The sequence below is a fragment of the Pan troglodytes genome, chromosome 5, assembly GCF_028858775.2.
Source record: "Pan troglodytes isolate AG18354 chromosome 5, NHGRI_mPanTro3-v2.0_pri, whole genome shotgun sequence".
Taxonomy (NCBI): Eukaryota; Metazoa; Chordata; class Mammalia; order Primates; family Hominidae; genus Pan; species Pan troglodytes.
The window spans coordinates 58,490,943-58,515,349 of record NC_072403.2 but is presented as its reverse complement, the minus strand read 5'-3'; the positions used below and the strand labels follow the sequence as shown (position 1 = coordinate 58,515,349).

The 24,407-nt window shown below is 41.3% G+C and overlaps 1 protein-coding gene across 1 annotated transcript; it reads right to left on the bottom strand.

Annotated features, from left to right (window-relative positions):
- Positions 1 to 1,685: 1,685 nt before the first annotated feature.
- Positions 1,686 to 1,967, bottom strand: LOC107975295 (SH3 domain-binding glutamic acid-rich-like protein 3). Its single transcript, XM_016956267.3, is given in 1 exon segment — positions 1,686 to 1,967. A coding segment is annotated over 1 exon segment (282 nt).
- Between the last annotated feature and the right edge of the window lie 22,440 nt (positions 1,968 to 24,407).

Here is a 24,407-nt window from a genome sequence, read left to right as displayed (position 1 = left end):
AACTTTAGGAAAACTTTTGTTTCCTTCTCTTCTTAAACATCTCAGAGGCTTCTGAGATGCTTAATTCAGTGGTTCCCAAATTTGCTGCCTGTTGGATCACCTGGACATCTTTTTAAAATACTGATGTCTGGCTCCTTCTCCCGACATTGTAATTTAATTGCTATGGGCTGCAACCTAGGTATGAGAAGTGTTTTGTTGTTGTTTTGAGACAATTTTGCTCTTATCGCCTAGGCTGGAATGCAATGGCGCAATCTCGGCTCACTGCAACCTCCTTCTCCTGGGTTCAAGCGGTTCTCCTGCCTCAGCCTCCCGAGTAGCTGGGATTACAGGTACCTGCCACACATCTGGCTAATTTTTGTATTTTTAGTAGAGACAGGGTTTCACTATGTTGGCCAGGCTAGTCTCAAACTCCTGACGTCAGGTGATCCCGCCTCCCCGCACCGCCTCCGTCTCCCAAAGTGCTGGGATTACAGGCATGAGCCACCGTGCCCGGCTGGGGAGTGTTTTTAAAATTAATTTTTTTATATTGAGATAGTTGCAGAATTACATGCAGTTGTAAGAAATAACACAAACAGTTTCCCTCAATGGTGTTTCCCCCAATGTTAATATCTTCCAAAATTCTAATAATACAATATCACAAATAGGACATTGACTTTGATACCGTCAAGATACAGAACATTTTCATCACCACAAATATCCTTTCCTCCCGTGGGTCTTTTATAACCACACCCACTTCCCCACCCACTGCAACTTTCTCTTTAGCCTCTGGTAAGCTCTCATCTGTTCTCCATTTCTATAATTTTGTCATTTCAAGAATGTTATATAAATATAATCATACCATGAGCAACCTTTAGGGATTAGCTTTGTTCACTCAGCATAATTTTCTGGAGATTCATCCAGGTCGTTGCACGTATCAGTAGTTCATTCCTTTTTATTGCTAACCAGTATTCCACGGTATGGATATGCCACAGTTCGTTTAACCATCTGAATTGTTTCCAGGTTTGGGCTATTAAGAATAAACCTGCTATAAACATTTGTATACAGATCATTTTTGTGAAGATACATTTTTATTTCCCTGAGATAAATGTCTCTGAGTGGAATTATATAACACGTACATATTTAGTTTTTTAAGACACTGCCAAACTGTTTTCCAGAGTAAGCTGTACCATTTTATATTCCTACTAGCAATGAATGAGTGATCCAGTTTCTCCACATTCTTGCCAGCATTTGGTGGTGTCACTATTTTATACGTTAGCCCTTCTGCTAGGTGTGTAGTGATATTGCATCATGGTTTTCTCTTTTGTTGTGTGTGTGTGTGTGTGTGTGTGTGTGTGTGTGTGTGTTTTCCAATGGAACAGCACATTTAATTGTCCTTAGGGTCCTCCTGGAGAGGGATTGTGGGGCCTTTGGCAAAGCTCTGGCCGATGGAACCAACAGAGGTGCCAGCATTTGGAGCTGTCGCTTAAGACAATTTCTGAGACTAGTGGGTAAGGAATGTTGCCTTTGAATAGAGAAGAGGAGACTACATTTAGAAAGGGGGAGAAGTGGTTTGTGTTGTGGAGAGGGACTCTAAGGTCAAGTTAGGAATGACAGGGAGTTGGTCACAAGGTCTTTCTTGGTCAGGTGAGAGCTGTAAGTAGAGTGTGGTGATGGAGTCCAGCAGGGGAACTGTGGGCCAGCTTGACTCAGGCCGGTTTCAAGAACTCCTGCAGCATGTTTTGTTCCACAGCCTCCATGAAGAGCTCAAAGCCTCCACGGTAGTGGTCCCCATTGACAATCCGGGGTGGGGCAGCCTTGGAGTTGCCCACCAAGACTCGCATCTCATCCCTCAGGGCGTTGTCCTGGGAGATGTCCACTAGTTGGTATTAGATGCACTTCCTATCCAGGATTCAGGTCACCTCACTCTGCTGGGACTTGATTTTGTGGGAGCCAGTGACTGATGTGCTGTAGAGGTGCAGGCTGCTCATGCTGCAGGTAGATTGACAGGCCAGAGGGCAGAGGGCGGCGGTAATGGCACCTGCACTATGAGGAGACTTCATTGCGGTTTTAATTTGCATTTCTCTAACGGCTAATGATGAGATTTTCATGGGCTTATTTGCCACTATTCGGTGAAATGTCTCTTTATGTCTGCATTAGGCCGTTCTTGCATTGCTTTAAAGAAATACCTGAGACTGGGTAATTTAGAGGTTTAATTGGCTCACGGTTCTACAGGCTGTACAGGAAGCATAGCTCTGGCATCAGCTTCTAGCGAGGCCTCAGGAAGCTTACATTCATGGTGGAAGGCAAAGCAGGAGCAGCCGCTTCACATGGCAAAAGCAGGAGCAAGGTGGGGGAGGTGCAACACACCTTTTAAATGACCAGATCTCATGTGAACTTACTGTCATGAAGACAGCACCAAGCCATGAGGGATGTGCCCCCATGACCCAAACACCTCCTACCAGACCCCACTTCCAGCATTGGGAATTACATTTCAACATGGGATTTGCGTGGAAGAAAATATCCAAACTATATTAATGTCTTTTGCCCATTTTCTAACTGGAATTTTTTCTCTTACTGTTTAGTTTTGGGAGTTCTTTATATATTCTAAACACTAGTCCTTTGTCATATGTGGTTTGCAAATGTTTTCTTCCAGTCTGTATTTTCATGCTCTCAGCAGTCTTTTGCAAGGTAAAATTTGAAGTTTTGATGTGTCAAATTGGTCAATTTTTCCTTTTGTAGTTTTGTGTTTGATTATCCAGCATTATGAACTGAATAGCCTCTATATCAGAGAGTCCCTCACTACAAAAAGCTTTCACGTTAAAACTTTCCAGCCAGATAAGGATATTCATTTTTGTTTTCTTCTTTCATTGTATTGACCTTTTAAAGATGTTTGTGGTTTTAGAGATTCCCCGTGGACATATAGAGACTTAAAGATTCCAAAGATTTGAACTGCAGGACAGCTATGACTTATTATCAGACTTTGTCCTTGACATTACAGACAAGATCTTCTCAAAGAAAGGGCTCTCTGCTAGAGGGCACATGGAGTTGATGGACATAAGGATAATTTCTGAACTCATATACAAGCTACACAAATTTATCAAAGAAACAGCCATTGTGTAAAGAAAAAAAATGTCACCATAATAGGAAGAGGTCAGAAAAAGGCTCAGATATCTCAAGTGCAATTACTATTCATTCATTTAAATGGAGTCCCTACTTATTCATTTAAAAAATAAAATAGGGAGAACTTAGGTGCAGTCCACGGGGTTAGTCATTATGGGCAGTGCAGTGTGCTTTTTAGAATGTAGAGAAAGAAGGAACTTTTATATGGTCGAAGCAATGAGTTTCTGGGTACTGGAGGTTTTCAATAACCAGACCCTGGACCACCACTTGGCAGAGATGTTGCAGAGGTGACTCAGGCACTAGAAAGTAAGGTAGACTAGGTGAGCTTTGAGAGCCTATCCAATCCTGAGTGCCTCTGGTGTCATGATCCTTCTCCAAGGTAAGATATAGAACTATCCTGGAGAGGAAGAACATAGGCAGGACAGATCCCAAGAAGCCTGAGCAAGGCACCAGGAAGGAGCCAGCTGACTGGAGAGGACCTCCTTAGAATAAGTTGGATTTATGAAGCTGGGAAAGACTTTGGAGGAAGACTATTCATGCTCTTGATAAAGAGATGGAGAAACTGTTAGTCAAATAAGCTGGGCTATAATGTGTTAAAAAACAAAGTATGAAATCTCAGTGGTTTAACAGGAGGATAGTTTATTGCACACTTGTGCAATTGCACATAGATGTTCCTGGTCAGTCAAGTGATGACTCAGTGATCCAGGTTCCTTCCATCTTGTCTCATGGCTCTTCAACACATGGCCTCTAAGGTCAATGTGAAAGGGAAACAGACTTTTGGAAAGGCACCCTGGATACTTAACATCCAAACCCAGAGCATGGCATGCAGCACTTTCCCTCACATCCATAAGCAGGATTGATCACACAGCCAACCTCATTGCAAGGGAAGCTGCAAAACAGAGAAGACCAAACAGACCCTGGTGCATACCAATAGTTTCTGCCACAAGAGATCAAGGCCCACAGGGATGCCATGATTTTGCTGTGACCATCGTGTTAATGTTGACAAAACTAAGAATTTATTCCCAATAGGATTTCTAATAGGGTTAAATGTGGTATAAGATGGTATTTGAAGCCTTCCATGACCTGGTCCTGGGAAATCCACCATCCTTTCTGCCACTCTCTGCCTGTCAGCTAATACCCCAATAAAATAGAACCGTTTATACTTCCCACCTCTACTTTTCTTGATATCTTTGCTCAGACTGCCCCTTATTTAGGTGTGAATACCTTCTGCCACTTTACCTAACTTCTTCTACTTGTTCTTTCAGAATCAATTAAAACATCTGTTCTTCTTGAAAACTAATCTCAACCTCCTGATCTCCACTCCCCAGACTGGGCTAGGTATCCCTCTGTGCTCCCGCATTATCCTATCCATGTTTTTGTTTTAAATCATCATAGGGTATTTAACATCATGTCGTTATTCATTTATGATTCTATCTCCCTAACTAGATTGTGTACTCCCTGCAAGGAAATGGCATCATTTTTTAAATTAACATACAGTAAAACTGACTTTTTTGGTGTACAGTTTGTGAATTTTAACACATGTGAATTGATATTTTCTTGGTTCTTTGTATACTGAATAACTTTGGATCGTATCCTGGACATTTTGAATATTAGCTTGTGAGACTCTTGATGTTATTTAAATCAGATGGAATGTTGACATTTTTGCTTTAGCCATCAGTCAAACCAGTTGATTTCAAGCTCCAAGTTCCGACCAACCTTCTGTGGGTTGCAGCTTCAATGTCAGTTCTGTTTGCAAAGGCTTTGCAGTGCAATGCAGATCCAGCTGATGTATATGCCACCTAGTGGCCAGTCTGGCACATGGGTAATGGTCTCTCCCATAGTTCAGTTCTCAAAGTTTAAAGATAACTTTTCATGGTCAGATCTATGTATGCACCATTTGGGAATAAGCCGAAGTTCGTTCTTTCTTTCTTTCTTTGTTTCTTTCTTTCTTTCTTTATCTTTGTTTCTTTCCTTCTTTCTTTTTCTTTCTTTCTTTTTCTTTCTTTCTTTTTCTCTCTTTCTTTTTCTTTCTTTTTCTCTCTGTCTTTCTTTCTTTCTTTCTTTTTCTTTCTTTCTTTCTTTCTTTCTTGTCTTTTCTTTTTCTGAGACAGGGTCTTGCTGTCTCACCCCGGCTGGAGTGCAATGTCATGATCATAGCTCACTGCAACCTGGAACTCCTGAACTCAAGCAGTCCTCCCACCTCAGCCTCTCAAGTAGCTGGGACTACAGATGTACGCCACCATGCCCAGCTAATTTTAATTTTTTTTTGTAGGCACAGGGTCTCACTATGTTTTCTAGGCTAGTATCGAGCTCCTAGACTCAAGAGATCCTCCCTGCTCAGCCTCCTGAAGTGCTGAGATTACAGGTGTGAGCCACTGCACCCACTCTCAAGTTTTTAAAACAACTTCATGGGGTCACTTTCCCAGCTCTCTCCTCTCTGAGATCTCCCTGGTACATTCTGGTTCCCTAAAGCCTAAAAGTCCCTTTTTGAGCCTAATCTGCTCTGCATTTCCCATAACTGGGCCCGTGTCTGGGGTTGTTGTGGTCACTCAACCAAAATGAAATGGGCCCCTCCCCAAAACAAAATTTAGTTTGGATATTGAGATCAACGATGCCACACATGCAACAAGAGGGGAAGAAGAGGCTTATCACTCACATGATGAAGCTTTCTGGGGAAAGCAGAAAGAGTCCCCAAGTCGATCTGAAAATGGCTTGAGAGAGCCAACAAAGGGTACTGGCTTGTTTTTATGATGGCTAGCGGGTGAGGCTGGGGTGAGAGTTTCTGCATGTGGGCTGGAGCTTACATGGTTTGAACTTCCATCCAGAGCCAAGGGAGCATCTGAGCTCTTACATCAGCCTGCCCAGATGTGGGGCCAAAGGGGATGGGGGAGTGGTGAGGTTTGAAAGCTGTCAGCAGTCAAACATCAAAAATAGAATCAGACTCTTTAATACAGGCGCCAAGTGGTGGGAGGATAGAGAAAAAAACAACAGGCATTTGCGCCACCCTTTGGGAACCACAGTTCTTCCAATCAGAAAGGAAGTTCCTCTCCCTGAGTTTTAGGTGCCTACGGGCCATCACAGGCTGGGTGATGTGAAAGATTAGAAAAAAGAAAAAGAAGGACAAAAGAAAATGGAAAATTTAGGAGACTCCTTTTGCACTCCTCATGTCAGGACTAAAAGGTTTTCCTGCAGCTCTCTCTCTGTTCTTGGCAATGCTCACATCTAGGTTTTAGTCTGCCTTAAATCTGGGCCGGGGAGTACCAGAAGAAAAAAAGTCATAAGCTCACTATCAGTTTAGTGGTACTTCAAATTATGGTCTTTTCGTCAATCTACCTGTTAATATTTACTTCTCATGGTATTTAAATACCTGCTTAATGTATCCAGGTTTTATAGCTGCATTTGGTGGGAGAGATATTATTTACTCTACCTTACATGAAACTGAATCCATCTTATTTAATTTTTTATGTCCTGTGCCTAGCACAGTGCCTGGTACAGGGAAGGGACTTAATAGATGTTCTTTGAATGAACAAAGTGAATCCATGAATGAATGAGTGAATGAAGCAAAGTCTTATGACTTATTTACAGATAACACAGAACAACTCATGCCTCCAAGGAACGAATTTCTAATAACTATGACATGGTCAATTTTCCTCCATTCTCTTCCTGGAAGAGTGAGCACTATTATATAGAGAGGCTTTAGCCTAAGTGAATAAAAAACTGTAACTTTTCTTATTGGATCTTTAAGTCAGAGAAGTCTTTCAAAATCCCAATGTTTTATGTCTCTAGAAAGCATTTGCATTGCACAGGTTTGAGTGAACTTTCTTAAACTCTGTTCCTCCCTTGTGTGCTGTAGAATTAAAATAAAATAAAATTGGCGAGGCTTTTTGACACCAGCACTTCCTTTAGTTGCACATGTTTACATTTACCACCAAAACAGGCTGAACTGCATGTTTAAAAAGGACACTGCAGAGCTCCGCTGTTCATTCATCCCCTGCTCAATGATCTGCATATAAATCATTGAATCCATTTACAATCAGAGGGCTAGAAACCCCCAGCTACTTGAATAGCAAGCTCTTTTATTTCTGCCTCTTTAAAGCTAAGCTGCTCTGACCCCCGACTGCAACAGAACTTAGCTGATGAGTCCAAAACATGAAATTGACTCCAGCTCATCTTTTCCATTCTTGAATTTGGCTTTGACAAGAACCACAGAAGTCAATGGGACCTCTGTATGTGGATGAAATTCCCAGGAAAGTTAGGAAGGGACTGATGATTCATGATATGAAACATCCCAAAGGGACTCTTCCCTCCCTCTTGATTTTGTATCAGTGTGTAGAATTTTGAAAACTGATGCTGATGAGGACAAAATTTCCATCATGAGCTAAACAAGATCCCTGACAGAGAGGAAACATGAGCTTCTGAGAGCCAGAATCCAGTTCTTTTTGCATAGAGGCCACCCGAATACAGAAGGGCACCTGGCCAAGCAGGGCGTACACTCTCAAATGAGTCAGGATTTGACCCCCTTCTGAAGAACCTCTTTTTACCCTACCTGATTCCTAAGAACAAATCAGTTATCTACTCTGAGTCGTCAAGTGCCTTTTTTTTTTTTTTTCCTGAGTCTGTATTTCTTTTCTCTCTTTTGGTTTTCCTTGGGTGCTTCGGCTTTTGGAATGGCTTATTCTGTTTTGGTCTATCACAGGTATGCGTTGCATTCATATCAGGAATTCTCTCTTATGGCTGGTTTGGCACCCAATGGAGAAGTTAAAACCTTCCGTAAGTCAAATCCAGTTCCAGGGAGCTCCAGGGAACCATTCCCGCACTTTCAATGCAGTGGTTTCTGTTTTATCTGAGCTTTGTATTATTTACTGCAATCTGGAACATATTTGGTTATATGAGAATTTTTATTGGCATGGAATTAGTCTGGACACAAAATCCACCTCCTGTCACCACCAGTATAATCCCAAAAGCATAGTAAACTGCTGTGGTTCATCCTGCAGGTAGGCTGTTATTGAGTCTGTAGTAACTCCTTGAGAGGACTCCTAAGGGTAGGCTTTGGGCCTCTAAAGACCTGGTCCCCTTTAGGACCTCCCTGCCTCTGCTTTCTTCCTGGTTCCTCACTGGAAATATTTGTTCTTTCATTTATGTCTGGATTCAGCTAATGGGGAAGAAAATGAAACTATGGTTTTTTTTGTCTCTTTTTTTTTTCCTCCTTTCTTTCCTCCTCTTCTCTCAAATGCAGAGAAGGGGAGATTAGAATCATAAATGCCTCTTTACCACAAGCACTATGAGTCCCCTTGCACTGTAGAGGTCTCTCTGCTTGTAAAAATTGCACGACTAAAACATGTTTGTTGTAGAAAAATTAGAAGATATCAATAAAAAGAAAAAAATTAGAAGATATTGATTAAAAGAAAAAATCAATCAAACAAAATTTTCTCCAATAAAAATCAGGCTTCTTGGTCACTTCACTCTTTTCAGTCTTTCTGAGACTCAGTTCTTGTTAATTTTCATCAAGTGTTTTTCCCCTGCGTCCTGGCATTGCCCTTAGCAACCAGCATTTTTTTTTTCCAAACCGTTTATCTACGTGGCTTTAAGGAAAGTTTTCTCCCGGATAAAGTACAAAAGGAACATATGTCTGTAATAGAACAAAATATTTTAAAAAGCAATTTAAACTGCTCTCTTATAAGAAAGCTGTGCATCCATACTTACTGCTTCTTTGGTAGGCTTCCTCTGACCAGCCTCAGTCTTTATGTTTCTTGACCCCTAGGGTAATTTGGCCTTTGTGGCTGACTTTTAGAGCTCTCTTTTAAGTCCCCTGAAAAGTGGTTTCTTGCCAGGTCTGACCAATCTCTCCCAGCTCTCATGCCTATAAGAGGTTTCCTTTTCTTGCATGCTGTTAACACATGCAAACTCCTCTTCCCATTTTGGGGGCAAGTGTGGCAGCTGCAAACCTTAATCTGTGTAAAAGGAGGCAAGAAATTATTATTATTTTTTTAGACAGAGTTTCGCTCTGTCGCCCAGACTGGAGTGCAGTGGTGTGATTGCAGCTCACTGCAGCCTCCACCTCCTGGGCTGAAGCAATCCTCCCACCTCAGCCTCCCAAGTAGCTGGGACTATAAGCAGGCACCACCATGCCCAGTTAATTTTTGTATTTTTTGTAGAGACGGGGTTTCGCCATATTGCCCAGGCTGGTCTCAAACTCCTGGCATTCTGCCTGTTTCAATCTCCCAAAGTTCTGGGCTTTACAGGCATGAGCCACCATGCCTGGCTAAGAAATTTAATATTCTTTCTTTTTCTATAATGCAACTTATTTTCTACTTCAAACCCCCATTTCATCTGATGGCAGGAACTTAATCTGTCAAGATGGAATTTATACCGTGCACACACTTGTGGGGTTCACCTAGTCTGGGTCACTATCTATCCACGCTGGCATCCCCTGAGGCATCCCTCTTTCTATTTTGCCTTTGGTCTGCCTAAGTCATCTCTGACCCAAGGCTCCCTAGTTCCAGCTCTCTCTCTGCTCATTTCTTTACTTCTTTGAGGTGAAAAGGATGAGTCTTCTGTTCCCATGCAATGCTAGGAAGAGTGAAAAATCTCAGTCGAGCTATTGCTGACACATTGTTGCATCACTGCCACTCTAAAATGCAGAGGTTTCCTGAGGCTGTTTCAGGCCAGCTATGCCATTTTTGAAACTGGTGAACAATGAAAATTTCAGGTTGGAGATTGCAAAATCAGTCTCCCCTTCCCAGGGACCCACAGCACCAACCCAGGACAGGCAGGCAACACCAAGGGATTGCAAACTTCCTGCTTGCACACACTTAGCTCCTGGGTTGGAAATGGCAAGAGACTCTGCAGAATTGTCTACCAAATTGCTGTGGCACCAGCAGCCTGGGGCCAAAAGGCCACTGACAGGCATGGAAGGAGACAGACAGCAGGACTCAAGGAGAGGAAGGCCAAGCAGGTAGGGCCTGTGGCACCCAGAACCAGGGGAGTGAGTGGCAGAGAACCCATTCCTGGAGGAAATGGAAGGCAGGACTGAAGGAAAGCCAAGGCTCCAAGCCCCTGGAGCACATGCCATTGTCCCATTGGATTTTACAAGACACAAAATCAAAGATTAAAGTATTAAAAATATCCAGACAGTCACCAAGGAGCATTAAACCCCAGGCTCAGAGCCCTTCTGAGTGTGGTGCCCTGTCCATACACTCATGAACTGACTTGCCTGCATACTTAGATATACGAAAGCCAAGGAACAGACTTCTTTTACTTGTACTACATCATCCCTTCCCTGATGCAATGAGAATAGAGCTATTCTAGCTGTGGCCTGGAATGGAGAGAGTTGGGGAAGAGAAGCACAGGTAGGGCAGCTTCCAGAGTAATAGGAATTACGGGAAAGGGGGAAACCCTAAATTTGTATTTCAAAAAGTTTTCCTACCACCCAAGCATCAGCCGATCTGAGCACTCATGGACTCCTGGCTATAGTCTGACTTCTGATTCACAAGTGGGTTCACCTGCAGAACACCAGCCCCCACCCTCCATTGCCCAGGCTGTGTCTCAAGAAGCCCTAGCCCATATCTTTGCTGAGTGAGGCTTAACTTCTGGGACTGTAGCAAAGCAGTATTGAGGTTTTACGTCACATAGTCGACCTTTCTCAGTTTATTCTTACATATAAACAGTGATCTTTAAAGTGTGGTGCCTGGACCTGTGGCATCAGCATCACTTGGGAGTTTGTTGGAAATGCACATTCTTAGGCCTCATTCCAGACCCACCAGATCTGAAACTCTAGAATGGGGCTCAGCAATCTGTGTTTTGTTTTGTTTTGGTTTGTTTTTTTGAGACTGAGTCTCACTCTGTTGCCCAGGCTGGAATGCAGCGACGCAGTCTCGGCTCACAGCAACCTCCACCGCAGCAGAAGTTTCAAGTGATTCTTCTGCCTCAGCCTCCTGAGTAGCCTGGCTAATTTTTGTGTTTTTAGTAGAGACGGGGTTTTGCCATGTTGCCCAGGCTGGTCTCAAACTTCTAGGCTCAAGTGATCCACCCACCTCAGCCTCCCAAAATGCTGGGATTACAGGTGTGAGCCACCGCGCCCGGCCTGATCTGTGTTTTAATAAGCTTTCCAGTAACTGTAACGCACGCTGAAGTTTGAGCACCACTGCTCTAAACTTTGTTATATGAGAGACACATTTCAGGATTCTTCAGTAATTTCTCTCATAATCTTATAAATAAATATTGGACCTAGTGCTCAGAGCTGACAGTTCAAAGAATTCCAAGAAGGTTCGGCAACTCCAAAGCATGTCCTCTAACCACATGCTATAATATTTGGAATTCCTGCATTAGAAATTTATTTATTTGGCATCTTTTTATTGTTATTTTTTAAAAGGTAAATGTTCTGTATGGTAAGCTCACATAAAAGTATCAATGATATCTGTCATATTCTGCTTACCATGGCTTAGGAAGGGAGAGAGGACACACAGAAAGGGGAAATAGCTGAGCAAACATAGGTATTGCCTAGTGTGGTGTATTAGTCCGTTTTCACTCTGCTGATAAAGACATACCTGAGACTGAGCAATTTACAAAAGAAAGAGGCTTAGTGGACTCACAGTTCCACCTGGCTGGGGAGGCCTCACAATCATGGTGGAAGGTGAAAGGCATGTCTCACATGGTGGCAGACAAGAGAAGAGAACTCATGCAGGGAAACTCCCCTTTATAAAACCATCAGATCTCATGAGACATATTCACTATCATGAGAATAGCATGGGGAAGACCCACCCCATGAAGGTCCTTCCTACAACACATGGGAATTGTGGGAGCCACAATTCAAGATAAGATTTGGGTGGGGACACAGCCAAACCGTATCAGGTGGCAATTTCGCTTAGGGCTAGCATTTCTAGAACTTATGAAGTCATTGGAGTAAAAACTTACATTTGAAATGAGCCCTATATCTTAATTTAAAAATAAAATAAAGTGGAGAGGATGAAAGAGTGGGTTTAAGGGGGTACATAGAAAAAACCTAGTTCATATCCTGCCACTAACTAGCCATAGTCTTAGATGAATTACTTAAACTCAGTTTCTATAAAATGTGGTGAAGCATGGTATCTAAGACATTACATCAGTTAGGATTTAGTTGCAAGTGACAGAAAATCCAACTGAAACTGGTTTAAACTGTTAAGCAAAAAGTTACTCTATTGGCTTTTGCAAATAAAATCTAGAGCCAGTTCTAACTTCAGAAACAGTTTGAACAGTGTTCCAAAGAGGCCACATGAACCAAGTTGTTCTTTATTTTACTCTCTGCTGCTCCATGTGTTTGGCTTCATTTCAGACCATGCATGGCGGCAAGATGGCAGCCCCAGTACCAGCCAACATGTCTCCATGGTTCAAATGTGGATTTGAGGGCAAACTCAGAAGCCCAAACAAACCCTCCAAAATGAGACTGATTGGCTGTGATTTGCCTCCCTTGAGTTATGTTCTTATCCCTGAACCAATCACTGACCACAGGAGAAACTGACACTCTGGATCATATGCCAGTCCTGGGTCGAACACCATCCCTGGAATGCGAGGTGGTAGGGAGGGACTGTCAACTCCACAGAAACCACAGGGATGGAAAGTGGGGAAGGGTGGATCCCCCACAAACATTGGAGGCCGTTCCTGGAAACAGGGTAAGTGAAGAGGGCCTGGCCAAGAAACCACACACATCTACCATGCAGATCTCAGTTCCAACATTCTGCAGTTCTGTGAGGCCCTCCTATGGCCCAGAATACCAGCATAGAAAACCACATTCACCAGACTGCCCTCCAGATGGAGCAGGAATGGGCCTGGGGAGGAAGGAATCCCATTTCCATTTAGGATGACTACAATCATACACTTCAAGAGTCCTGACTGGAAAGGCTGTCTCTCCTGGCAAACCAGTCCCATTTCTCATTTCTCTAGGAGAAATGCACACAAAACTTTCCATACTCCTGCCTGGCATTAGCTCTCTGCTGACCTCCATCTCCCTTTCACCCTGTCTGCCTCTGCTCAGAATGTGTCTCTCTTGGACTACCCCTGTCTCCTATCTGACTTCCTCTGCTACCTCTCTCTATTCCTCTCTCCCTCCAATACTGACTGGCTGAAGCTGTCATTACTGTCTGCCTAGCTTTCTCAAGAGTTTCTACCTCTGTTTCTTTCTATTCTCTCTCTTTCTGGGGTTCTCCCTGTCTCTGCCTTATTTTTTCTCTCTTATCCTGTCTGTGCTTCTCTACCTCAGTCTCCAAGAACCTGCCTGTCACTTTCTTTACTTGGCATTTTCATTCTTTGTGTCTGCCTCCCTTTCTGCATCTGCCTTTGTCTCTATCTTTTTCTGAAATAGACAGTTCTCACTGCTCCAGATAGGGTCTAAAAATGTCTACAAGGCCTGCTTATTCCATATGTTTATCAGCAGATGGACCAACAGTGTTTGAGGATGGAGGCAAGACCTTGAAGGAGGAGAATTTAGAGAGAAGAAGGAAGCATTGACAGGGCACCTGAATCATGGTGCTGTGAATAAGGGGTTATTCAGACCAAACCTACACAGCACACACACACATTAATGTCACAAACCACCTTCAGAGAGGCGCTAAGCTTCTCCATCACAGTCACAGTTGGGTATGGTTGAAGTTTTGTTTTTTCTCAGTTGAATGCTTTTTAACTGATTAGCTGCTCCCTGGATTTCAAAGCAGCTTGGATATCTGTAACTGACACACAGTCTCAGTGCTGCAGCCTACCAGTTTACAACAGGGCCATTGGATGAACTGACTTTGCCATTGTGTGCCTTGTGAGTTTCACTGTGTGGACAGCTCAGCCCCTGTTTTCTCTGTGGCGGTTATCCAGGTCCTGCTTCTCAGTGGCTAAACACATCTCGGTGCCCAATGCAGTGAGGGCTGACATTAGGCCCTTCTTAACATTAGTCTACAATTTCCAATTCAATAAAAGATATTGCTGGGTTTTGAAAAATAGAATGTGGCAGAAGTAGACATATATCCAACAGGCTTTGCACTCAGGTTTTATTTTTACACAGAGTTTAAAACTTATATCACATACCATCCCAAGGACTGTCCTAATCTTCAACAAAGTTAGTTTTCATTTCATTATGTCTTCATTTTAAAGGTTGATACATTGGCTTTTGCAGTCACCGGCATATTTTTTAACTACTATGATGTAAATGGCAAAGAGTGTGGGGAGGCCATAGGACTGTTAGGTTTTGTTGTTGTTGTTTGCTTTCCATCTTCAACAGTTTTCTGCTCTGTGATGGTAAACAAATCAACTTCTATGAGTGCCAATTTCCACATTAATAAAAGATAACAGAAACAGGTGCCTAGCATCAGTACCTAGTACTTAGTACAGGCTGATTAAATGTGTTCATTCATTAAAGACAATGGTTGTCAGCTTTGGCTATCCATTAGCATCTCCTGGGAAGCTTTTAAAAACCCTGAAGACAGGCTGTAGATTAGACCAATTACATAAGGATTTCTGAGTCTGAGACCCGGGCAGCAGTATTTTTTTAAAATTCTCCCACACATCCCACTTGAGGTTATTCCACTGTGCAGCCAAGCCTGATAACCACTGATTTAAGAGGTTTACATTAGCTATGTGCTTATTTTGTACTTAATCAAGGGTCAAAGGCCCTTGTTTTAAAAGTATCGCTCAAAGACCCAGAATTAAACTTGGACTACAGTCCCTAAGAATTAATTTCTCCAATTTCCAAAGAGTGCCTATTCCTATAAGCTCATCTAAAATGAAAAATGGCCCATAAAATATTCCTTATTTGGTCAAAGAGAAGCATATGTTAAACATTCAATTCAACAATTTCTATTGAGTACTGTCCAGTTACAGAGAACTGCACTAAACCAAAAGTCTCCATTGTCAAAAAATAATGCTTAAGTTCAAAAGGCACAACACAAGTAAAAAGCAATGCTTCATAAAAACAAAATAAAACAAAACAAAATGAACACTTCCTGAAATTGACGGCTTTAAGCACACACCCTGCCAGCTTAATTTTCTGCTGATTATCAGTTCTCCTACTGCCTATAATGAGGGGCTTAAGAAGAGGAAGAGCAGCTGGGAACAGGAAGTTTGCAATGATGTGGGAGGTTTACTGCAAAATTATCTGCTAAGGAAATCATTTCAGTGGTCAACATTGCTAACAAAAATACATTGCGCTGACAAAGATATTGAACAAGCTTTGTGCTCAGTGAGACAGTGTTTTGTTTTCTCCACATTGAAGAATTTAATTTCAAATGCACCAAGGTGCTCTTGTGAGTAGTAAAATAAAAACATATTTAAAAGCTTTGCTGAATTCATAATCAGATATGGCTATGTAATTTCCCGATCTATTATATAGGATTGAATACATTTTTCCAGCTTTACTGATGTATAATTGACAAATCAAATTGTATATATTTAGGCATACAATGAGATGTTTTGATATACATACATGTTGTGAAATGATTACCACAATCAAGCTAATTAGCATAAACATCACCTCACATGGTTACCATTTTCCTTTTTGTGGTGAGACCATTTGAAACCTACTCTCAGCAAATGTCACAATATAATACCACATGATTACCTATGGTCACCATGCTGTACATTAGCTCTCCAGAACTCATTCATTCTGCATATCGAAATTTTGTACCCTTTGACCAGCATCTCCATGTCCCCAACCCCTCAGCTCCTGGCAACCACCATTCTACTCCTTACTTCTGGGACACAGTGTTTTTCATGTAAAACAAAAATATGTGACATTTTGTGTGTACATTCATGAATTTCTTTCCCATTTTGGGGATACCCTTGACATAGTCTAGAGATGATTTGTGTGTCTGCTTTTCTTTGCTCTCTGCTCTTTATTGGTTGCTCCTAGGCTGGAAAAGAGATGTAACCTCAGGAAGCAGGTGTGTGAAAGACGATCCAACTCGGGAGAGTCCATGGACGGCTGGCCCTGAATCTTAGCCCTTCAAGTGATTGCTGTGATGTTCAGGTCCAACGTCTCAGGTCTCGTTCATACATCTCCACCTCTCACCGTCACTCACTGGATCCCAATATCAGGCCGTGCAGAGGGAAGATTACTCCAAAGCTTGTTTTCTTCACATCTAGCCAACTAGTCTGTTCTCAAAAGAACTGAAAGGGATGTCCAGCCCTGATGGTCAGTCTGCTAGGAAAAGACACGGAGCCAGGAAGCCAGGGTTCAAGATTTGGTTTTATTCCTTACTGACTATATGATACCAGACAAGCATTGAGCCTCTTTGAGCCTTAGTTTCCTCAGTATAAAATTAGGGATAATAGTATTACCTACGTCGCAAAATTGTTGTAAAGATTTAGTGAAATGTAAGCTGTACAAATGACCAATGCCTTTTTAAAAATACTCTGAACCTGGTTTTTTTTTTTTAAGTTTGGAAATCTTAAACACTTAATAGAAAAAATTTGTAAGTGATGACTGAAATGAACCAAACTTTTTCTACAAACTTTAGCCTACAAAGCTCTCAGCACACACCTTAGCACAACCCTGCACCTTCTAAATAGGCAACACTGAACACTCCAGGGAGAAAGTCAGATTTCAAAGCACTTTACCTTGTTCTTTCCTCTTTTCCTGCCTTGGCCTCCCAGGTAATTTATTACAGAGATCTGGCAAGGCTTCACAGTGAATGAAGCCTGGTGGTGCTACAGGGGGTGACAAAGGCAAACCGGATCCTGTATTTAAACAAAACTGAAGGAAGTGCAGAGAGCCTGCATTTGGCTCTCCGTGAGGTCTCCATATGCCGGCCCTCCCGTGCACACACTGGGGAGCATTGTCCACAGTTTGAGAGTCATCGCTGCAGCCTGCACTGACGTGAGTCTCCACCATCAGCTAAGAGGAACACTGGTCTCCCACCCAGCAGCCAAATCCAAGATCAATGCTTCCCAGGGAGAACTAGAAACCAAACATAACAACAAGAAATGACTTTCCAAACACACTTTCACAGAGAAAAATAGAGAGTACAAACAATATTTTCATCATTAGTAGTTATAAAATATTCATGATGTTCTAGGGCGATAAAAGGTAAGGATATCTCACCCCTCACCCATCCCCATCTACCTTGACCCATCCTTCCCAACCTCACCTGTAAAAGAGTTCAAATTGGACTTGTATAAATTCCCCCAAAGAGTGTACCTACTTCTGAAATACAGAGGAAGGAATGTTCTTCATTCTTACCTTCTGTTAAGGAGTTAAGAGAAGGTAGTAATATTTACTAAGTTCCTGGCATATACCAAGACATTTTCTTTTTTTCTGTTTTTTGTTTGTTTGTTTTTGTTTTTTGTTTTTTGAGACAGGTCTCCCTCTGTCACCCAGCCTGGAGTGCTGTGATGCAATCATAGCTCATTGCAGCCTACAACTCCTAGGCTCAAGTGATCCTCCTGCCTCAGCCTCCCATGCAGCTGGGACTACAGGTGGACCACCACACCCAGCTAATTTTTTTTTTCTTGGTAGAGACAGTTGCCCAGGCTGCTCTTGAACTCCTGGCCTCAAAGGATCCTCCAGACTTGGCCTCCCAAAGTGCTGGGATTACAGACATGAGACATTTTCACAGACAGTATTTAATCCTTTTTATGACACTTTGAGATAGGTATTCTTATGCCTATTGATGTGGAAACTGAGGGTCAGAAAGATTAAGAAACTTATTCATGGCCATGCACAGTAGTCATGCCTATAGTCCCAGTGACAGGTGAAGCTGGCTGGGCTTCTGGGTGGGGTGGGGACTTGGAGAACTTTTCTGTGTAGCTAAAGGTTTGTAAACACACCAATCAGCACTCTGTAAAATGCCCGAGGTGGGCGGATCATGAGGTCAGCAGATCGAGACCACACGGTGAAACCCCGTCTCTACTAAAAATATCAAAAAAAAATAGCCGGACGTGGTGGCAGGCGCCTGTAGTCCCAGCTACTTGGGAGGCTGAGGCAGGAGAATGGCGTGAACCTAGGAGGCGGAGCTTGCAGTGAGCTGAGATCGCGCCACTGCACTCCAGCCTGGGCAATAGAGTGAGACTCTGTTTCAAAAAAAAAAAAAAAAAAAATGGACCAACCAGCGCTCTGTAAAGTGGACCATTCAGCAGGACATGGGCGGGGCCAAATAAGGGAATAAAAGCTGGACACCCGAGCCAGCAGCGGCAACCCACTCAGGTCCCCTTCGACACTGTGGAAGTTTTGTTCTTTTGGTCTTCACAATAAATCTTGCTGCTGCTCACTCTTTGGGTCCGCACTACCTTTAAACGCTGTAACACTCACTGCGAAGGTCTGCGGCTTCACTCCTGAAGTCACGAACCCACCAGAAGGAAGAAACTCCGGACACATCTGAACATCTGAAGGAACAAATTTCGGACATGCCATCTTTAAGAACTGTAACACTCACGGCGAGGGTCCGCGGCTTCATTCTTGAAGTCAGCGAGACCAAGAACCCACCTGAAGGAACCAATTCTGGACATACTAGCACTTTGGGAGGCCGAGGCGGGCAGATCACCTGAGATTGGGAGTTCAAGACCAGCCTGACCAACATGGAGAAACCCCGCCTCTACTAAAAATACAAAACTAGCCGGCCATGGTGGCACATGCCTGTAATCCCAGCTACTCGGGAGGCTGAGGCGGTAGAATCACTTGAGCCTGGGAGGCGGCGGTTGCGGTGAGCTGGGATCACACCATTGCACTCCAGCCTGGGCAGCAGGAGTGAAACTCCATCTCAAAAAAAAAGAAAAAAAAAAGAAAGAAAAACAAAAGAAAAGAAACTTATTCAGAGTCACATAGAAAACAATTGGTAAAAACAGTATTCTAACCTAAATCTGCCTCGTTCTCTCTATTCATTTATCTTCTAAAACATGATGGAGAGAAGTATTAGTATAAACTATCACTGTAATTCTTTGCTTGGTGAAATAGCAAAAATATTGAGATTATTTTAGAATAAATAAATAAATCCTGGGTATCTTCTTCTAAAAGGCAATGTTTACTAGTGGAAAAACCCTAAAAGATGATGCCCCGCTGATATTTAAAAATGACCAAATTTATTCAATAGGTCTCAATGAGTCAAATTCTGATATTCCATTGAAATCCCTGAGAAGGCAAGAAAGTGCTACCAAATCATGAGACCTTTCAAGGGGAGAAGAAAGGCCTTTCATTAGAAAGTGAACATTCAATCATTCTTGGCTCACAAACATGTAGGGAACTGTTGGGACCTATGTCTTAAGCAATTTATTACCAATAACTGAAGCTAGCAAGTGATTACTCAAATATGACTGAGTGCTCAGTACAGTATACGTTCTACTTTTTTGTGTGCTTGAAAACTTTCATAATAAAAATATTTAGATTTTCTTTTTAATTTTCCTTATTTTTGTTGAAGTATAATTTTTATATAGTGAAATGACAGGTCTTAAATATACAGTTGGACGAGTTTCAACAGTTGCATACATCTGTATAACCCACATCCCATTAAGATATAGAATATTGCCATAACTCCCAAAATTTCCATCATGCCATCCCAGTCAATCTCTGTCCACTCCCTGCCCCACTTGAAACCACTGTCCTGATTTCTTTTGCAATAGATTGCATTTGCCTGTTTCAGAACTTCATATAAATGGAATCTTACAATATGTACCCTTTTGTGCCTGACTTCCTTTCACTCGGTATAGCAATACTGAGGCCTATCCATGTGTCGTATGTATCAGGAGCTATTGTGTTTTTGTTATCTCCGAGCAGAACTCTGCTGTATGTAAATATCCATGTTGTTTATTCATTCTCCTGCTGATGGACATTTGGGTTGTTTCTAGTTTGTTGCTATTTTTGTTGAGACCAAGGCTGGGAAAAGAGAAAATAGAAAAGAAAAAAGTTTTTTGAAATCTGATTTTCTTCCTGGAGTATTCAGTATTATGAATAAAGCTGCTATGGACATTCATGTACAAGTCTTCTCTGTGTCCAGATGTTTTCATTTCTCCTGAGTAAATACCTAGAAGTGCATTTGCCAGGTCATAGAGTAGGTGCATGTTTAACTTTATGAAAAACTGCCAGACCGATTTTCAAAGTGCTTGCACAATTCTACATCCCCACCGGTAATGGATGAGAGTGCTCATTGCTCCACATCCTTGCCCATATTTGTTGCTATGAGTAGTGGTATCTCAGTGTGCTTTAATTTTCATTTCATTGATGCCTAGTGATGTTGAGTGCTTTTTCATGTGCTTATTGGCACATCTTCCTTTGTGAAGTGCCTGTTCAACTCTTTTGCCCACTTCGTTTTTTAACTTAAAAATCATATAATCTCAACACCCAGCCATAACCCTCATTAACGTCTTGGACTTTTTCTATGTATTTACTTATTTATGCCAATATATTTATTACAAAAAAGGGTTCATTGTGTAACCTTTTTCATTTAACAATTCAATTGGTCATGAACATCTTTCTCTATCACTAAATATTCTTCTATGCCATCATTTTTAAAAACATGAGTGTTCATTGTAGCTTTATTCACAATTACCCAAACTGGAAACAACCCAAATGCCTTTCACTTGGTGAGTGGATAAACAAAATGTACTGTCTAGCTGTACGATGGAATGCTACTTAGCAATGAAAAGGAGACAAACTACTGATAAATGCAACATGCATGCAAAACCATTCTGATGAGTGAAAGAAGCCAGACATAAAAATGTAAATACGAACTATAGTAAGAATGCAAATACAGTCACAAAAACTTGGGGTTGAGGGTGGAGGGAGGGATGGACTGATGACAGGCAAGATGATACTTTTGAGGGTGATGAAAATACTCATATATTTGTTGTAGCTGTAGTTTCACTTGTATTTGCATGCCTTAGAACTCATGAAATTGTATATTTTGTTGTGTTTGGCTTTTTACATTTTAAAAAATGTATTACTAATATTACTTTTGATTGACAAATCATAATTGTATACACTTACAGAGTACATAATTGTATACACTTACAGAGTACAATGTGATGTTTTGATGTGTGTATACAATATGGAATGATTAAATAAAGCCAATTAGGATACCCCTCACTGGCTGTGCACAGTGGCTCACGCCTGTAATCCCAGCACTTTGGGAGGCCGAGGTGGGCAGATCACCTGAGGTCAGGAGTTCAAGACCAGCCTGGCCAACATGGCAAAACTCCATCTCTACTAAAAAATACAAAAATTAGCTGGTTGTGGTGGCGGGTGCCTGTAATCTCAGCTACTTGGGAGGCTGAAGCAGGGAGAATTGCATGAACCCGGGAGGCAGAGGTTGCAGTGAGCCGAGATCATGCCACTGCACTCCAGCCCGGGCAACAGAGCAAGACTCCGTCTCAAAAAAAAAAATGTATCTCATATATATATGTATGTATATATACATATTTATATATAGATCCCTCACCTTGCTTACCCATCATTTTTTATGATAAGACATTTGAACAAATTATACATTTTAAGGGGCTGAATAATGCAGGCAAATTATAGTTCAATAAAAGTCATTTAAACAAAAAGCATCATTGAGGAGATGCAGTATAGGATATAGATTGGGCACTAAAGGAAGTGGGGCAAGCATGGCTGATGCAATTAAAGACAAGACAAGAATCAAGTAGTCAGAAGCATGAAAGGATAGAAAGTTGAGATAAGAGAGTACGTAGAGTTTAGATCTTAGCAAAAAGAGTTTTAAGTTGAATTAGAGCTCTCAGTTAAATCTAGTTAAAGTTATTTAGGCTAAAATGGTGATTCATCAACTCATAGCAGGTTTTTTTTAAAAGGTTGAACAACTGAAATCAGAGTGGAGTGAAGCCAGGACTTTTTTTCCAGCTCTCTGATTTCTAACACCACCTTAAGCGGGGAAGCAGGAAGGAAGGATGCGTAGGGTGCCTCATTATAACCTCACAAGGGTAGGGTTCCCAGTTGGTCTTAGCAGGCAAGGACAGGGGTGAGGTCACAGATTTTTCTGTGGTGTTTAGCTGGAGTAGAGTCATTATTGTCTAATAGTTTTCTGTCTCCCTAAGCTGTCCCTTTCTGATCCTTTGGCAAGAGTGAGCAGGCTTTTTCTAGGTGATTGTGTGAGTGTGTGTGTGTGTGTGTGTGTGTGCGTTTCCATTGATATTTCCAGGTTGCTGGCTTCTCAAGCAACTAGTCTGGGATATATGTATATGAAGCAAAAACAAAGCCCAGGGAGCTCACCCACTTGTTTCTCTGATCCCGAGGTCAACTGCTGGTCTGCCTTCTTTCCACCTTTCAGAGTCTTCTTTTCTTTGTTTTATATAAAATGTACAGGGTTTTTTTAGCTGTCCTTGGCAGAAAGTATAAGAGAAAAGTACGTCTACTCAATTTTTCTGGAAGCAGAAATCTCCTTGATGGCTTTTTAAAAATTAGATTGTTTGTCTTTTTCATTATTGAGTCACAGGAGCTATTTTTTATTCTGGGTACAAGTCCTTTGTCAAATATATATGCTGTGAATATTTTTTCCCATCTGCAGCTTGTTTATTCAATTTTTAACAGTGTCTTTTGATGAACAGAAGTTTTAAATGTTGATGAAAGTTCATTTCTTCAATTTGTTTCTTGTACAATTAGTGCTTTGTGTGTGCTGAAAAAGAAATATTTGCCTATCTGTAAGTTGTAAAAATAACCTCCTGTGTTTTTTTTCTAGAAGCTTTATGGTTCTAGCTTTCGTGTTTAGCAATATGATTCATCTCAAATCAATTTTTGTGTTTAGCGTGAGGTATGAATTTCAAGTGTTTTTTTCTGCATAGATAGCTTGTTGTTCCAACACCGTTTGATGAAAGTGTTTCCTTTTTCCTTTTAGTTTCTTTGCTATCTTGGTCAAAAATCAATATATATGGGACTATTCTTATATTGTATTCTTATCCGGTGATCTATTTGGTTGTCTTTATGTCAGTACCACATTGTCTTGATTACCATGGCATTATAGCAATTTTGAAATTAATGATAGTATACATCCTCCAACTTTGGTTTTTTGCTTTTGATTTTGTTTTTGTTTTGTTTTTTTTTTTCTTTTTGGCTGCTTTTTAAGAATTGCTTTACCTCTTTTAAGGCCTTCAAATTTCTAGAAAAATGTTATAGTCCATTTGCCAGTTTCTACAGAAAATGCTTCTGTGATTCTGATTGGGCTTGTGTTGAATCTACAGGTCAATTTTGGGAGAATTGACATCTTAACAATAAGTGATAGTGTCTTTCCATTTGTTTTTCTTCTTTGATTGTTAGCAATATTTTATAATTTTTCAAGGTGTATGTCTTACACAAATTTTATTAAGTGCATTCCTAAATATTTTGAGTTTTTGGTGTTATTCTAAATGGTATTAAGTTTCAGTCTTCAAATGTTCATTTGCTAACATATAGAAATACAACTGAACTTTATATATTAACTTTATATCCTGCAATCTTCCTAAATTTACTAATTAGCTCCAGTAGCTTATGTTAAGTTATTTAGAATTTTCTGTGTAATCATATCATCTGCAAATAAAGACAGTTTTACTCTTTCTTTTATGGTTTTGTGCCTCTTCTTTATTTTTGTCTTTTTGTGCTGTTGAAGACATCTAATAGAGGTGTCTAAGACCTCTAATAGAAGTGGTGAAAGTAGGAATACTGGCCCTGATCAAGGCCAGTACTTAGGGGGAAAATGTTTTAATCTGTCACCATTAATAGGTTGTCAGCTATAAAGTTTTCATTGGTGTCTTTTATCACAGGGGTCCAACCCCTGGGCCGTGGACCAGTATTGGTCCATGGCCTGTTAGGAACCGGGCCACACAGCAGGCAGTGAGCGGCAGGCAAGCAAGGATTACCACCTGAACTCCACCTCCTGTCAGATCAGCGGTGGCATTAGATTCTCTTAGGACTGTGAACCTTATTGTGAACTGTGCATGAGAGGGATCTAGGTTGCATGCTCTTTATGAGAATCTAACTAATGCCCTGATGAAACCACCACTCCCCACTCCCTACCCCGCCCACCTCACCATGTCCGTGGAAAGACTATTTTCCATGAAACCAGTTCCTGGTGCCAAAAAGGTTGGGACCACTGCTTTATCAGGTTGAGGAAGTTTTCTTCTATGTTTGTTGACAGGTTTTATCGTGAATGGTTGTTGAATTTTGTCAAATGCTTTTCTACATCTATTGAGATGATCATATGATTTTTCTTCTTTATTCTATTAAATTGCATCAGTTTATGTTCAAACATTAAGCTAACATTGCATTCCTAGTATAACCTCCATTTGATCATGATGCATTATTCTTTTTCTATGTCATTGGGTTCAATTTGCTAAAATTTTAAGGACTTTTGCATCTATGTTCATGACGATGTTAGTCA